At 37.5% G+C, this 18,518-nt stretch overlaps 1 protein-coding gene across 1 annotated transcript in view; it reads left to right on the top strand.

The window, feature by feature from the left end:
* The window catches only part of SH2D2A (SH2 domain containing 2A), a 714,173-nt gene that overhangs the window by 624,635 nt on the left and 71,020 nt on the right, over window positions 1-18,518 (top strand). The window contains exon 7 of the mRNA XM_044079800.1: window positions 2,144-2,698. Coding sequence (XP_043935735.1) covers window positions 2,144-2,698 — 555 coding nt within the window. The remainder of the gene's footprint in view (window positions 1-2,143; window positions 2,699-18,518) is intronic.

Below are 18,518 nucleotides of genomic sequence, written 5' to 3'. Positions count from 1 at the left end.
CGTGTCTTATTATACTTGTTACTTTCTCTGTTTTTCTATTACTCAACTTTGTGATTCATGTATAACTGTTATTATTACTCAATTTTGTGGAAAAAATTATATGATTGAATAATTTGTACATTTAGTTGGAGCTTTTCTTCTCGCGTCTCCACTGAAAATGGGCCTGTGATCATCTGGACCAACCCAATTAACAAATGTGAAATAAATAAATAAATAAAAATGTATTTCTTAGGCAAAGGACAAATATATTTTTGCCTAGACTATACTGTTGAGTTATATCTGTTCCAAAGAGTGTACTCAGTGTGTTACTGTCATCTGTATGAACTGCAACTTGTGAATACTTTATCTATTGACAATGTTCTTTTCAAGTTGTTACATCTGTCCAAATATATTTCACTATATATATATATATATATATATATATATATATATATATATAGATATATATAGATATATATATATAAAATGGCTCACACTTTATGAAATGAAGCCGAATTGTCACTTAGTTAATATGTCATTCTTCTGTATTAGGCTTCGTAATAACTTCATTTAACTGTAACCATATTATGTCAATTTGAAACTTTTCTCCCTGGGGCTCTGCTTAAAATAATATATTATCCCAGTAGGACTTTCCCAGTAAACAAATGTCAAATAAATAAAATAAAATTATTTGTATTTCATAGTCTCCAGTACAAAGACTGAAGTCAGTTACAGCAGTTTGTAGTGTGGTTAATTTCTCCTGATGTCCTGCAATATGTGATTGGAGAGTTATTTACGTTTTATTTAGATGATATGTTAATAAGATTAGAACACTGATCACAATGGGCCAATTGCAAGTTCAGCCCAAAGGTAAACAAAGACAGAATTGCCATAATCTACATTGTAAAAAAATGTTGTGTAAATTATGAATACAGTAGGCACAACACAACGCAGAAAACAAATAAGTAGTGACTTGTTATGTATAAAGCAGCGCAAAAGAAAATGAAAGAGGAAAACAGAGGAAGGGCTGTTGAGATTCAAAGTGAGAGAGGTGGGAGATCAAAAATAAACAGTCCAGCTATAAACTGAAGTAGTAAATATAGTGAGAAGGAGGGTGGAGGAAAATGGATTGTGAAAGTTGGTGCTGTAGACTTAGCAATGTTAAGCTACAGCCAGTGGGACTCATTTTGGTTCAGTTGTCTCATTTATAACTATATTTAAAGGACAAGGTCACATTTGATGGGTGACCGGGTCTGGGTTTTCTATAGAGTGTGATTGCTGAGTTTTTAGCAGTGTGGTGTGAAGCAACTTTGCTTGTTTGCTAAAAAGCAGTTTATTTGCTAGTGTTTTTAAGATCATTAGTTTTGGAGAATATCTACAACATTACACATTTCATTTAGGCAAACCAAAGGAAACAAAATATTTTTAGGACATTGAGGTGAGCTCGTGTTTCCCACGTATTCAGAGTGTAACACTGTAGCTGCCATAGCTAGAAGTCCCATACCACTTTTAAATTCTGAATGGATACGCGTGCCACTATAAACTATCAAGAATAGTGAAGGCACGTATAGTAGTTAGCACAGAGGTCTAAGAATCTCAGGGGTTAATGAACTGCTTCCTCTACTCTGGGTACAGAGATCGATTCCCTCCCCTCCATTTGTCAACTTTGAGCAAGTCACTTAACCACACAATGTTCCCACATTGCTCCTCAAAACAGACATGTGTCCAGTGGGTTGACCTGGTCAATGACTGTATAAAATATAGAAGGTTGTGTTACTCATTTCTGTAGTGCTTTGGTGTCTCGTGTGCCATGTTTAAATAGATGTCAATACTGGAGGCCGGTGAAGTTTACTTTTGTATGTTTTGGCTTGATTATGTTCTGTGCAGTCTTATACAGAAAGCCAGTGATATGCCTGCTGTCATTCAGTCATCCAGTGAAAAATCTCCTTTTGCAATTAATGTAAAGCATTACCTGCAGAGGTACAGAATTCATATTTACAGAAAACTACACAATAAGCTTATTCTGCTGCTGTAGTTTTTTTTTTTTCCAGCTTCAGTAGTTGTTTCTTATGTGCTTTAAATGGCCAAGGAGAAATTGCACAGGTAAGAAATACAAATGAAAAACTTTTGCATCTAATTTTTTTGTATGTTGTACTTCCTTTAGATGCCAGACTTCAAACCACCCCTCCCCACAAAATCTGGTCAGAATATTCAGCCAGCACTGGATCCTTTGGAGAAGTCTGACAGCCAAGCGACAAATGCATCTGGCATTCGTACATATGCAAAGGTCAACAAACCTAAATCTGAGGAGACAGTGCAAGAACTGACTCTTCCTTTGGAAAAAAAATACACCGAATTTCAAGAAATGCACACGTATGCAGAGCCAAATGAGGGCATGCCAGAAGGAAGGCACATATATAATGAGCCTGTGGATCCAATTGCATTTTATGCTATGGTACCTGGATTACAACGCCTTCAATCCAGTAGTGATTCTCTTCTTGAAAGTCCAGAAAATGTATATTCTGAGCCAGATGGGACATTCTGCAAAAATGTTTATTGGGTTGACCCCATGAGGACATTACCTCCAGTGCCATCTGCCGTGCACCCAGCGCTCCAGCGCTGCAGCTCAAACAAAGCAAGGACACTTCCTGTCATTAGTCCAAAAAATGCCTCCACCCTTCAGTTTCAGAAGCAATTGGGCACCCTAATTAGGCAACAGGTATGTATGCAGGTGAATAGTCATATCATAGTGGTTTTAAACAACTCATTTAAAAACACATTAAAAACTTAACATTGCTTATGTTAGACCCACCTGACATGGATTTTATATTATAGATTATTTTTTTATTAAACAATCTACTGTATCATATGGAGTCTCCTAGTATTCAGACAGGAACTCGTCTATGCTTAAAACAAATCAACATTTACAGGCAAGTTTTACAATGTCTGTTTGCAGTAAAACAGTAGAGTGGTTAATAGAAGAGTGAAAATGCAGCAAAAAACTATAGTTTAGATATAAAAGACAGCCACTAGATCACTAATTTTGTACTATACTGTCTTTGTAACTCCTCGTGAATACAGACGCTTTTCAGGTTACCTGTTAACATTTCTGTTGGGAAAGGATTACATCATTCCCTTACTTCTGCATTTTTCCCTTTCATCTGGAAGCATGTTTTCATTATATTTTCAAGATAACTTTCATTTGGACTAATGAGATTTTATATTTCAGCAGAAATCTAACTTGCACGTGCATCATCTGTAATGACTTCTTGGTCCTTTATTCAAAAATAAGGTCTAGCTTAACTTACTCTTTGTGATGAAATACATTAAAATACAGAATTTGTCTCTAAAAATAGTATGTCAACTATCACAGCACACTGTAGCAGGAATTAAAGATATTCAGTTTTTAACATGCTAAAATATGAATGCACACAAGTGAAAACACACCTATTTCAGACTGAATTTAAACGAATTCTAATGTGCAAAAACTTGTGCTTCTTAAACTGTTCATTTAATTAAGTTATAAAGTAAACATTGTTGGTGCACTTATACAGCTATAAAGCCACAAGCTGCACACAGCACCCTGTAGTTTAGACGGCTTTTGAATGAAATACATGCTGTACTTTCCTAGTACAAAGTAGCTTAGTGATGCCTCGAGGTGTTTCTGTACTTATATCCAACTGACGGCAAATATTGCTTGTTCATATTTGCATTAATACTTCCTAAACAATGTTATATAGAAGGTATTAGAAAACTTAATTTTAAAGCTTATGCAATGATAAATGCAAATGTATATCGGGGAGGTTGACATAATTGTTAAGGACTTATCCTCATAGATACAAGGTACAGGGTTTTATTCTGACTTCTGGTTATTGGCTAGGCTTCTAATAGTCTCCAGACTGCTAACATAGTATTTTCCTCTGAGCCTCTTGATAGTTGACCTCTGTCTAGTTCAGATAAAGTTATTTTGAATGTTATTTGTATACTATCTATTAGTACTGTAGTAATTTTCATATTTATTTAAATATCGCAACAATTAAATGACATACAGAACTGATCAGCCTCATATGAAATATCACATCTGTATGATGAAAATGCTGTTGACTATATGTATGTTGCTTGAATGGTTAGAAAGATATTGTAAGGTGTTTACACAACATTACAAAATTCATATTGACTGTGGTTATTGTGGCTTATAAAACTCAGTCCAAGTCCTAGAACTGAATAAAATTAACTACTGTAAAGGTCACTTTGTGCTGAGTAGTTTGCCATTTACACTTTTCTAGTAATGCTTATGGTTCTAGAGAAGTTAGCATTTATTTTGTTTTGTTTTAAATGCTCATATATTTAGAACTACAGTACGATATTTTATTTAATTAATTTAGCAAAATTTAATCCCTTTCATTTTTAAAAGCGTATCATACCATTCCGTTTAAGACATACAGCATATCTGTAAATATGTATGTATATATATATATATATATATATATATATATATATATATATATATATATATATGGGTCTACTGCTTAACATCGAAAATACACTTCTTCGAAATAAAGCAGTAGACCCTACACTTCTGCGAAAGTCCACTTAAACGAAAGTGCACTTTCGCTGAAGTGTATTACCCAAAAAAAAAAAAACACTAAAACATGTTTTTGCATAGGGGCAAGCCCCCCTGCACCCCCACACCCCCTACTTAAATATACCAACTCCGAGATCACACTACAGTGGGGAAAAGGGAACGTTCCCATTCCGCGCTATAGTGTGCCTGCCGAAGTCAATGTTTGAAGTTTCACTACTTCAAACAAGTGGACTCAGTGAAGTGGTGTTCGAAGTAGTGAAACTTCGAACAAATTGACGGAACCCATATATATATATATATATATATATATATATATATATATATATATATATATATATATATATATATGGGTTCACTACATTTGACCGAAAGTTCATTTGACCTAAACCCATTTGACTGAGACCAAATGACCTAAAGTTCATTTGACGAAAAACTCATTTGACCTAAAACCCATTTGACTGAAAAATAGCACTGGCAGTCTGTAGAGCATTGTAAGGCAAGTAAAAGACATATGCCCTGTTCTGGAGTTAGAATATATTGTTGGGAGGTGTGGGGGTGCAGCCCCCTAAAAGATCAGTTTTACTGAACAATATCAAATCAAAGCACAGAATATCTAATCAAACTAGGTATATATATATATATATATATATATATATATATATATATATATATATATATATATATATATATATATATATATATATATATATATATATATATGGATCTAGGACTTTTGCACGAAAGTGCAAAAGCCCAAATCCATTATCACCAAACACACTTTAACGAAAACACTTTTCACCGAAAAGCGCTCTCGTTAAAGTGTGTTTAAAAAAAAATCTACGTTTATGCAGGGGGGCAAGCCCCCCTGCACCCCCCACACCCCCACACATACCCTAACAATATATTCTAACTCCAAGGTCGCACTACAGTGGGGAACAGGGCATATACCTTTACTTGTCTTACAGTGCTCTACAGACTGCCAGTGCTATTTTTCAGTCAAATGGGTTTTAGGCCAAATGAGTTTTCAGTCAAATGAACTTTAGGTCATTTGGTTTAGGTGAAATGGGTTTAGGTCAAATGAACTTTCGGTCAAATGTAGTGAACCCATGGGTTTACTACATTTGACCGAAAGTTCATTTGACCTAAACCCATTTGACCTGAGACCAAATGACCTAAAGTTCAGGAGGGCTTGCCCCCCTACAAAAACATGTTTTATGTTTTTTTTTTTTTTGGGTAGTACACTTCAGCGAAAGTGAGTTTTCGGTCAAATGAACTTTAGGTCATTGGGGGGTGGGGGGGGTGCAGCCCCCTACAAAGATCAGTTTTACTGAACAATATCAAAATAAAAGCACAGAATATCTAATCAAACTAGGTATATATATATATATATATATATATATATATATATATATATATATATATATATATATATATATATATATATATATATATATATATATATATATGGATCTAGGACTTTTGCACGAAAGTGCAAAAGCCCGAATCCATTATCACCAAACACACTTTAACGAAAGCGCTTTTCACTGAAAAGCGCTCTCGTTAAAGTGCGTTTAAAACCAAATCTACGTTTATGCAGGCAGCCCCCACACCCCATACTTAAATATTCTCACTCCGAGATCGCACTACAGTGGGGAAAAGGGAATTTTCCCTTACCCGCACCGTAGTACGATCTCCGGAACAGGCATACTTACGCTAAAGTGCTTTTTTCGGTGAAAAGCACTTTCACGTAAATATGCCCCACAGATAATCATTCGGTGGAAAGTGCATTCGGGGATCTGTACAGATCCCACATATATATATATATATATATATATATATATATATATATATATATATATATATACGGTTGTACATCTAATTATTTTATCACAATTGTTTATCATTTCTACTGTTGATGTTGGTATTTGCTGCTATGAGTTTGCTGTTGTTTTAATGCTTGTTTTTCTTTCCCTTATAACTGAATACTCAGATAAAAAGAGATTGGAGATATGAACATTTGTTTGATCTGTGAGGCAATAACTTCATTTTTGTAAAAGGCTCAGTCAATACCCACTGGGAGTTAGAGCACCAACTCAAAAAGTTCCATTGGATGGAATGGAGGATAGAAGGGGAAATGACATGCCCAACTTAGACTGAGACCCCACCCAGTTTTAATTCAGTTTAGCAGGTCACCCCAACAGTATCATGCAAAAAAAAAAAAAAAAATCACTCATGGGCTTTTACATTGGTGTCTCCACTTTTCTCATGTCTCTCAAAAGATATGTTAACTGGTTATGATAAGTTGGCCCTGTTCAGGTGTTAGCATGTTCCCTGTAGTGGACTGGCTTCTCACCCATGGCTAGTATTTGTTTTATTCGTGTTGCTTATTGGGAAGTATTTGAGTTACACACAAACATACACACACAATATAGCCAGTTTGTGAGGCTCATGAAATACCAAGTTTTTTTTTCTGATTTTGAAAATTCTAATTTGGAGTTTAAAGGAGGTCTCTCAAGTCCTGTATACTGAGTTCAAAAGCAGCTGGGGCTCCTTGAATACAGGAATCTGTTTAAACTATCATAAAATGAGTTTTAAGAATTCTTGGCATAAGTATAGTCAGTGAAGGACAAAGCATATTCATTGGCCAGTACCTTGTTTACTCTAAGCATACTTAATGATGGACAAAAGGTGCCCATTGGCTAGCACCATGTTTACACTAAGTATACTTAATGATGGACAAAGCATGCCCATTGGCCAACAACATGTTTACACTAAGTACAATTAGTGATGGACAAATTATGCCCATTGGCCAGCACCATGTTTACACTAAGAATATTTAGTGATGGGCATAGGATGTCCATTGGTCAGCACTGTGTTTATACTAAGTATAATTAATGATGGATGCCCATCACATTACAGTCACACAGCCTTTTTAATTTTAGTTTGCTGTCAGCTGTTTGAGAACTATATGACTGTATCGTGTTGATCTTTCTTTTCCCATTGCAAGGCATGGTTATTGTTATGCCAGCATAAATGTAATGGTCAGACTGCCCCAAGTTCATTTTTATAAGCAAGTTAACATTTTTAGGATCATAGGATCAAGGATGTTACTAGGCTAATGGCCATATGGTCGTTCCAAGCCTAGCCAAATCCTACCCTTATTTCCATGATCAGCACCTAATGCCCATGTCCAAGAGGGACACAAGTGGAACAACCAAGTTTCTGATATTAAAGTATGTCAAGACCCCAGGAACATGTAAGTGCTTGAAGTGTGTTGTTTTTAACTGTTAGGGTTTCAGGATCCAGGGCAGACTGTGTACACAGACACGTCCTTTAAAACACAAGCTCACCAGGTTTTTTACAAGGCATTTATAGTAGGCAGATTTACGTTGTTTCAGTACACGTACTCTAGTAAGAACTTAGGCTTGTTGCTGACATTGTTGCATATAATAAGACAACCTCCATCACTAATTGTTGTAATGGAAGCAAAGATATTTACCAGTGTTAAAAACACTGGCATATATTAAACAACAGCATTGCTCTGTTTGGAGAAATCAGTCCCATTTTCCAAATCCAGATGTTCTTGCTGAAAGGAAGACAGAATTTTGAAGATGCAGTCTGCTCAGTATCATAAGCATCAGTATGCTAGCTAATAATCCCAGGACTAGATTTCAGGAATTGGTTTTAAATTGATAATCTTCTGAGTGGGAGGGCTTGAGGTTCTGTTATGGGTACCTTCCACTGGAGGCCAAGCAACTACAAACCATTTGTTATATGTAGTAAAACATGTGATATGCTTAGAGGCATTGAATGGCACTAGAGAAAGAATGTGGCATCTTCGGTTGCATCAGTTTATGTGAATGCCTCTGCAGACACTAGGTCATAGAGTTAAAAAAGGCAGTGCCTGCAGTGTAAGTTTATTGTTTTTTTATTCCCTTTTTGTCTGACTACAACTAATCATTGCAACTAAAATTAATGTAGTGTGGCTGGCTTGATTGCATGGGCAGCTCACATTTTTCTGTAAGGACAAAAGGGGAATTCACCCTATCATTTTACCATACATTAGTTTGTATGCAAGCAATCCAGGTAAAATGACAGGAGATGAACAAAATTGGCATGTGGAGACAGCCCACAGGCACTCATCTACATGCAAACGAATTCAGTGCCACCTAAACACAGAAATTTACTTCCTGAACCGCAAAATCTTTCCCAGGGTAAGGAAACACTTGTCCAACACCACAACTTTGTCCTTTTTGCCACTGTAGTGCGATCTCAGAGTTGGTGTATATAGTCGGGGGGTGCAACCCCCACACATTGAAGGGTGTGGGGGATGAAGCCCCCAGTTGGGTGGGTTTGACTAGACCTATTGCTACTAGTGGGAATGAACTGGCAATGTGGAAATTGGTGGCCCATTTCAGTCTGATGTTAATGAATGAAACCAAAAAAGGTTGCTCATGCTTCCAGTAATGTCAGGATGTTGAACAAGCTGTATTCTGGGCTCATTCCCTTAGCAAACTAATGCTAAGCTCTGAAAGTGGTAGCCAATGTAATTTAGAAGAGGTCTGCATGTAAGTCAGACCGGTAATTGTGAGCAGAAAACTTGTTTGACTTTCAAACGTGCCTGCTATATGGAGGAAAAGGGAAATTAAAAGTCTGTGGTAAGTATTTGCTGGGTTACTCCTTACAAAGTTCCAGCCCCAAGTGAATCTGCAGTGTCACTTTGTGTTAAAACCTTTGAAGAGTGAGTGAAGGACCTCAGGAAGGGGTGCACTAACCACTCCAGTGCCATAATGGCTGTCCGGAGGGATGTTAAGGAAACCAACTCCCATGTGATAGGTGCATACCTCTCAACTTGGAAACATCAAAAATCTGGACAAGGCCCATGAAAAATAGGTACAAATCTGTACGCGGATTAACATCTAATTTGCATACATAAATATGTAAGCCCACCCACTCCAATGGAATTGTGGGATACCAACTTTCGAATGTAAACTGAAGAACAGACGACCAAAATATAGCACCAGAGTCCCCCTGCAGCCATTCCAATGTCCCATTACCTGGCTGTTTCACCCCATTTACCATAAACAATAATGAGTGCATACTGCTTTACTTCTACAATAATTATTTGGATTTTATTTTTACATTTTGTAGCACATCAATGCACAAACTAACAGACATCTGATAAACAAAGCAATACTGTCTCACAATGAAAATAGACTATACACTACTGTCAATGCACTATACCACTATGCTAAATCAGCAGTTTAAAAACTAGGAAGACTGAAACTTAATGGCTATCATTTAGTGAATTCAGTTCTCACTTCCCACCATAGCTCTCAACCACTTAGCACAAAAAACCTGGACAAACAAGAAAGTCAATAATGGGGGGATACTACTTACTTCTCACTTACCATAGCTGTGAACTGTTAACACAAAAAGCCTGGACAAACAACAAAGCCAATAATGGAGGAATACAAATTTCTCACTTCTCTCTATAGCTCTCAACTCTTAGCACAAAAAAAAATCTGAGCAAAGCTCAGAGATGGTGGTGGCTAGGGACTTTAGGGTTTGAGCCTAAATACCTGTAGCCACCAGGTGTATCACATTGGGGCATTTACACACACACACACACACACACACACACACACACACACACACACACACACACACACACACACACACACACACTTGCCTTCATCCCATAACCATAGCTGTTTTTGGCAGTATAAAATAAATATCTCGGCTGTTTAATCCGTTCTCAGCAGCAATGTAAAGCCTAGCCAACCATATATAACAAAGTAAAGCCATTCTCAGAACACATACACCCTTTGTTACCTTGCCTTCATCCGGTTCTCACCATGACATCCCAGCCATATAAAATAAAACAAAGTAAAGCCATTCTCGGCAGCAAAGCTGCTGCTTAATCCATTCTCGGCAAAAATAAAGTAAAGCCATTCTTGGTAGCAAAGCTGTTTAATCCTTTCTCAGCAGCAATAAAGTAAAGCCATTCTCGGCAGCAAAAATAAAATAAAGCCATTCTTGGCAGCAAAGCCAGCAAAAACAAAGTAAAGCCTAGCCAGCAAATACAAAGTAAAGCCTAGCCAACAATATAAAGTAAAGCAAAGTAAAGCCATTCTTGGCAGCAAAGCTGCTGCTTAATCCATTCTTGGCAAAAATAAAGTAAAGACATTCTCAGCAGCAAAGCTGCTGTTTAATCTGTTCTCAACAGCAATAAAGTAAAGCCATTCTCAGCAGCAGAGACAGCAAAAACATATATAAAATAAAACAAGGTAAAGCCATTCTCGGTGCACAAACACCCTTTGTTACCTTGCCTTCATCCCATTCTCGCAATGACATCCTGCAAGCAACCGTATAAAATAAAACAAAGTAAAGCTTAATCCATTCTTGGTACGGTAGCAAAAATAAAAAAAAAACAAAGTAAAGCCATTCTCGGCGGCAAAGCAAAGCTGCTGTTTAATTCCCGCCTGCTCGCAACCAGCCGGAAATGATGACGTGAGCTCCTTGAGCTCAATTCCGACTGGCTGGTAGCCCTGACAGTGCTGACATCATCACGCACGTGATGACGTCAGCTCTGACAGCGCAATAAATTAAAAAAAAATAAAAAACAAAGCAAAAAAATCAGAAATGAAGGGGTGCCACTTGGGAATCGTGGCATCCCTTCATTTGGACCCCAAAACTCGGTAAAAAACGAGTAAATTGGTATGGTTGGGAGGTATGGATAGGTGCATAGGTTCAGCTGGAGCAACTGGAGCTGAGGATAACTGACTTAGAAGGCAGAGCTCACCATAATACTATGAGTCCACTAGACTTAACTGAAAAAGAAGCAGGGTTATTGAAAGTGTAGTGAACAAAAGTAGAATTTTATTGCTACTGCAGTATAGTTTCATAGGTAAGTACTAGGCTGGCTACCCTTATGGGCCATTTTAAGCCTTACCAATTTCCCTCAAAGCTGAGAATCAGTCCCTGTACCTTGTGTCTGTGAGGTAAACACCTTACCCATTATGCTAACCCCCAAAGGATCAGTAAATTATAGGAGATGCATAAGCTACTGAAACAGTTGCTTTTGTACCTGTTTTTGGTAGTGCTGCTTTTTATCATGCGAGCCCTTGCCATGAGAACTGATATTACTAAGGATGTGATGTGAATCTGTTTAACTTAACTGATGGTTGTATTAAAGATACAAAAAAAGGTATGGTCAATTGGTTGCAGAGTTATGGAATTATATTTTGTTCTTATGCTACAGATGCTATCAAGAAACATGAATGGGGTACAAAACCTGGGTAAGAGGTCTAGCATTTTTGCATATATAAAGTACTTTGCACTTCATATGATTTGTATTGGGGAAACCCACTTATCTGAGCAATAGCGCTGAAAGCATTTAAAATTTGTTTCTGGTGGAACATATTTCTTTTCTTTAGAGGAGAAAGACAGAGTGGTGGCCCTGTTATTGACTAAAAACTTTGGATTCAAAGTCAAGCCACATGTGTTAAACTAGGAAGAAAAGGTTGATGTTCATCATTTAATCATTGATGCAGTATCATTAGCTATATGACTAATTTCCTGCCTAGGATATAACAGCTGTCCAGCTTCCAAAACTTAAGGACACCTTCCATGCGCAGAAAATCAGCGGTCTGGTTGCCAAGTCTTTCAATGCTTTCCTGACACTAAAGAGTGCTCCAATTGCAGGCTTTTGAAGATCGATAGTTGACTAGTGTTTTTTTCTACCTTGGCAGATAAGTTCCCTTCAAAGAAAAACCTTCCACTTTTATCTTGTTATGACTGAAACAGCACCCTTTGTGAAGAAATGTTTATTTTAGTTAGGTTTTATTGTTTTTGGGACTGTCTTGAGACATTTATGTCCATTGAAGCAGTGTATTCTATTTTACGATTTTACTACAAACTTTACTTTTATTCAAGTTTACTGTGCTATTATATATAAAAATATAATGTGTTTTTAGAGGCAGGGGCAAGTGTTTTTTGTGCTTGTCACTGTGTTTGATACTTGCCTGTTTAACCACTGTTGCCGACTTTACTAGCTGCATTTAAGGCTTCTTTCTTGGCTTAGCTATAAAATAGGTTTCCAGTTCCTAAGTTCCTTCATTCTCTGGTAAGAAGAAAAAGAAAATTGTTAATCAGCCTTTGTTACTTCAGCAGGTTGCTTTCTTGCCTTAGTCGCAGATGGGTTAAATTTTGTTTTCCTAAGGTGTAGTCCTTTTGTAGGATCATAGGTTAGTACTAGGCTAACTGCCCTTGCAAGCCTAGACAATTATCCCTTGTGAGACTCAAGCCCTGCACCTTGTGTTTGTAAGGCAAATACCTTAACCATTAGGCCACCAAAGACTGGTAGTTAAATGTGTCCTCTGTGGCTGTTGGTGGGCATGGAAGAACCAGTCTTGTCTGTCTCAAAAGAAGGTGCAGAAAATCGTTTTCTACCTATTCAGACTAAGATGCCTGATCCTTGGGTGATGTTACTATCAAAAACCGGCCCGCTTCTATGGAGTTTCCTGTTTAAAAGAAGCAAAATGTTACTTATCTTCCCCTGTCTCTGTTTTCCTGGACAGGAAAGATTTATGAGGCTTAGTTCATGACTTTATTTGAGCTCTTAACCCTTAACATTCTGTATTTTTCTAGTAAAAGAAAAGGATTGTTGTGCTGAGCAGGGAATGTAATTAAAAGGAAAAAATTCATTTGTTTTCCCCAGGCTTCACAATTGATTTCTTGAGAGAGTCTTTATTTTGTTTTTCCTTGGAAAATTTTTCCTTTTTCTGGAGTCATGGCAAGAAAGGAATAAATTTTTTTCAGTGACAATATGACTTTGCCTATATATATATATATATATATATATATATATATATATATATACACACACATATATATATATATATATATATATATATATATATATATATAGGCACACACACATATATATATATATATATATATATATTATGTTTATATATATATATATATATGTGTGTGTGTGTGTGTGTGTGTGTGTGTGTGTGTGTGTGTGTGTGTATTATTACAGTTGGAATTTTCTCAGCCTATGCCTGTTCTTCCATTACTTTCAGCCTTGTTGGAGATATATATATGTATATATATATATATATATATATATATATATATATATATATATATATATATATATTTTTTTTTTTTTTTTTTAATTACAGCCAGCCTGCAACCCCTAAAACTGCATATAACCTGTATAAGGTTCCTCAGTCTGATAAATATTTATTTCCTATTCCCAAATCTGACCATGTAGTGCTTTCTTTATCAAGTCATTCTAGTAAATGCTATTCCCTCTCCCTCTGCAAGCTTCTATGAATCATTAAATATGATCTGTCAGAAGTGACTTCTTACTCCTTAAAGTTTCTTGCCTGTACTACTCCAAATTAAATTACAAGGTTTACCTTTGATTATATCATCCCCTCCTTTCTGAAGAATAAGACACATATTCTTCTTTTTTTAAAAGAGCTTTATTCAAAGATAAGTACAGTAGCCAAGAAAATGGCTTTTCTCACCTGAGCACTACAGTCAAACAGCGTCAGTTTTTATTGCCACTAAAACAGTGGGTGGGTCCATTGGGCAAATTTTTGATAGAATGAAAGTCTGACAGGGATGAGAAAACTTTTGATAGGTTTGGGAACATAATATTTTCCTCCATCACTCTTATTTTAGGAATTCTTAATTGTCAAGCTCACGTTTTTACGTTCTTCTTTTGAGAAGATGAGAAACTTTATTGCATCTTCTCTTTCTTCTGAGGGTAAATCATCTCTAAATGCTTATAACTCAGCTGATGCATCTTCTAGAGCATTAGCTACTGGGTCTGTTATGACAAGATTTGCATGGCTACATTTACGTTTTTGACCTACATGTATAGAAATTGAAATTTTGAATTCTCACCTTGACCAGGTGGTTGTTTTTGTATCGTCTGCTGCCGAGGTTCTGAAAAAATGTGATGAGAGAGGAAAACTAATTTAGGGAGTGACTCACTTTTTCAGTTTTTCTTTTCCAAGTTTGTCAATTTATTTATCCGTATTTCAGGATCCTTTCATAAAATGCAAATTAAGCAGCAGTTTTTAGGCAATCAGACATTCAAGAGGGCATTCCTATAACTCTGACTGACTACCTACATTGCCCCACCACCACCCCCAACCTGGCAATACTTACTTTTTCCCCAATCTCCGAATGTCTATTTTTCTCTTTAACAACAGTTCATTAGGAATTCTGATGGCTGTGAGAGTCACTACGTCCTTTTTTAGGAATCCCTTCTCATCATCTAGATCCATACCTCTCAACCTCTTACCACAAGAAATCTGGATAAAGCCAAACATGTTGTGCTGGGGACAAAGGCGCAAAAATAGGGACAGATTTTAAATATTGTGGTTATAAATTTATAAATTTGCTAGAATAAAAGATGTGTTACCATGCATTTTCTGAAGGATATGAAATCTGAAACTCAAATGTATGTAATTATTTAGTGAAGTCAATCCTCACTTATTTGTCAGAAAACAAAACAAAATATATGAGAAACAGACCAAAAATATGAGGTAAAAATCTGTATATTCTGCAAAAAATCTGGGCAGTTGACAAGTATGTCTAGACCAAATATTTTTATTTTACTCCGGCCCTAGGGTAATAGACCCAGTCTATCTCTTTCTGATTTTATTCCATGATGTTTCTGGTATCAAATGGCAGCTTTATTTTACTTGGTCCTTCATGGGACCAGTCCTGGATTTTTCCTTTCTTAACCAGTTTGTAGAAGGTTCACATTTCAAAATGCTATCCTTTCACAACTCTTTATCTCTTTAGTTCCCATTTCAGTTTTCAACAGACGTTTCAACATTATCATCCTAGCCCTATAGTCATAGTTTTCAAACATTTTCTTTACGTTTTCTGTGTCTGGGTGATACTTTCAGTTCTCTTCATTGCCATTTTGGCTATCCTCTACCCTAAGGGCATTTACAAGGTGTCTGGCTCCAGTGATAGCATATTGCACACTAGGGGCTATTCATTTCTTTCCTTTTTTTCTAGATTTATTTATTTATTACTTATTCGTCTAACATTTGTTGACTGGGAAAGTCCGACTAGGACAGAGTCTATTTTCAGCAGAGGCATGGGGAGAAATGCTCCAGATGCATGTCTTTGGAATGTGGGAGGAAACCAGAGTACCCAGAGAAAACCCATGAGAATGCAGGGGGGACATGCAGACTCCACACAGAAGGCACCCCAGCCGAGAATCAAACCAGAGAATGTCTTGCTGTGAGGCAACGTTAATCGCTGTACCAATGTGCCGCTTATGAGTTGCTTATAATAGTATTGTAGGATCATAGGAGATTACTAGGCTATCGACCTGGAGGTTATTTTAAGCCTAGCCATTTCAACCCAATGTAATATCGTAGAGGTACTAGTCAACACCCAAGACTGCATTTAGTGATGACTGCCCATGTCCAGGAGGGTTGTGGGCGCTATCTCTGGTAAAAAATTACAGTGTCCCATCCACTCATCCAGGTTCCTCTTGAACAGTGTCATAGAGGTGCTCTGTTTCACATGAATTGGTAGCCTGTTCCAAAGATGTGGCAGTCACTGGGAGATAAATTTTCCCTCCAGCATGTCCTATTTAAGTTGCAGCTCATATTTAAATCCCTGGAACCCATTTGATTTCTGAATATGCAGTAAATTCATAAGGTTTGGGTCTTGGGTTGCTCTGTAGGCCAGGCATAAGTCTCCCCCTAAGGAGTCTATACAATACTGAGTATAGTGACAGGGATTTTAGTCGCTCTGTGTAAGGTGCTTGCTGGAGGCCCTTGATCTTCTTTGTTAGAAATCTCTGGGGTGTCTCTAATTGCTGTAGATGCTTAGTATGGTACATACCGAATGGGATGTTATGCTCAATTATGGGCCGGATAAGTGCCGAGTATAGGGGGGTTATAACTTCTTTTGCTCTCGAGGTGATGCCTTTACTAATCAAGTGAGCTACATGGAAAGCTTTGCTTACAGTGGTAGACACATGGTGGTCAAAGTTAAGGTCAAAGTCAACCTGTGATCCCAGGTCCCTTACCACTTCATGGGTACTTACCGTATTGTTGTTGATTTGATAGTGTGAAGGGACATTGTTTGTGCCAAAGGGAGTGATGATGCATTTCTTTGCATTCAGTTTGAGACCATGACTAATATGCCAATCGTTGGTCTGTGTGAGACCATCCTGGAGTATACTGACATCATTTGGGGATTCAATAATTGCACCTAGTTTGCAGTTGTCTGCAAACTTGGCCAGCCACAACCCTTTAGTTTTGACCTCAGCTTCTAAGAACTATAATATCAAACAATAGGGGGCCCAGCACTGACCCCTGTGGCACCCACTGGTAACAGGTCTGCTGGTTGATGTGGAGTCACCCACTTTGATAGTGTGTCCATTTTGTGAGCTAGTTGGCAACCCATCTTACAACAAAGGTGTTTACATTCAGTTTGCTAAGTTTATCGGTAATGCCTGCATGTGAGATTGTGGTGAAAGCCTTTTCCAAGTCAAGCTATGCTGTGTGCACAGATTTGCCCTCATCAATGGCCTTGGTCACACTTTTAAAGAAATCCACCAGATTTAACAGGCAGGATCTGCCCTTCATGAAGCCAAATTGGGCAGAGTCCAGGGTCTGGAGGTCACCTATGTCTTTATTTATGAGGTCCATAATGATACATTCCATGGCCTTAGAAATGAGGTTGGTTGGGCTTATGGGTCTGTGATTCCCTAGGAATGTTGCTAGGCCACCTTTGTGGAGTGGAATAACTGTATCTGTTCTCCATTCCACAGGAACAAAGCCTGTGGTTAGGTTATGATTGAAAAGAGTACTTAGTGATGAGGCTAGTTCATATTTTAGCCTGTTTAAAAGACAGCCAGGGATGTCATCTGGTCCCGTAGAGGCCGTATTCTTTGCCTTGGACAGGGCTTTGAGGACCTGCCCTTCAGATATGTAAGGTGGGGGGAGTTTGGGTGACGGTTTGCTGTAAGGTAGGAGGGGATAAGGGAGTGAAATTTTCACCAAACCTATCAGCTAGCAGGTTTGCTATCTGTGTGGGGTTAGTGTGTGTGATACCGTTGGCCACCAGTTCTGCACATGATTGGGTCCTACCCTTTAGGTTACTTATATAGCTGTAAAAGGGTCTATATTAGATAAACGAACTTTTGAAAGTTCGGCTGTCATAGTCGACACCATATGATCAAACTTTCAAAAGTTCGAATATCTAATTAAAAAAATAAAGTACACAAAACACCCCCCACTCTTTAAATATGCCAACACCGAGATTGCACTACATTGCAGAAAAGGGAAATCTTCCCATTCCGCGCTGTATGGAGATCTCTGTTACAACGTTCGAACATTCAAAAATCAATTATGAATGTTCGGACATTCACTATAGACCTGCTGTAAAAGGCTTTATGGATAGTGCTTTTCCATTGTTGGGTCCTTTATTTTGTTTTCTTGGACAGCAACCTTTTGCATTTATTATAGAGTTTGTTGATGATGAAAATGCATCATGGCAGCTTTATTTTACTTGGGGCTTTGGCTTTGACTTTGTCTGGTGCAGCCGAGTTTATACACTTATGCAAATGATTGTAAAGGGCATTACTGTAAGCTTCGGCATAGTTACCACTTTCAGCTTGGGTTGGGGCTTGGAATGCATTATACCTTCAACTAGGAGGGTATAGTTTGCCTTGGTGAAGTTTTTTATTCTGATTTCACCCTTTGTGAGTTCTGGTGTTAGTGTCAGTTCAAAGGTGACTGATTTGTGGTCAGTTTTAACTAATGAGGGTCCAACAGTTGCAGCAGTGTACCTGTTTGACATGTTGGTGAGGACCAGATCTAGAATGTTTGTTCCTCTTGTCGGGGTATGGACAATTTGCTCCAAGGCATTTGAGTTCACAAAGTCAAAGAAC

The sequence above is a fragment of the Protopterus annectens genome, chromosome 8.part0 (genome assembly GCF_019279795.1).
Source record: "Protopterus annectens isolate FY-2018-M chromosome 8.part0, PAN1.0, whole genome shotgun sequence".
In the NCBI taxonomy this organism is placed as follows: domain Eukaryota; kingdom Metazoa; phylum Chordata; order Ceratodontiformes; family Protopteridae; genus Protopterus; species Protopterus annectens.
Note: the sequence above shows the minus strand (reverse complement) of the source record. Positions and strands in the feature narration are given on the sequence as shown.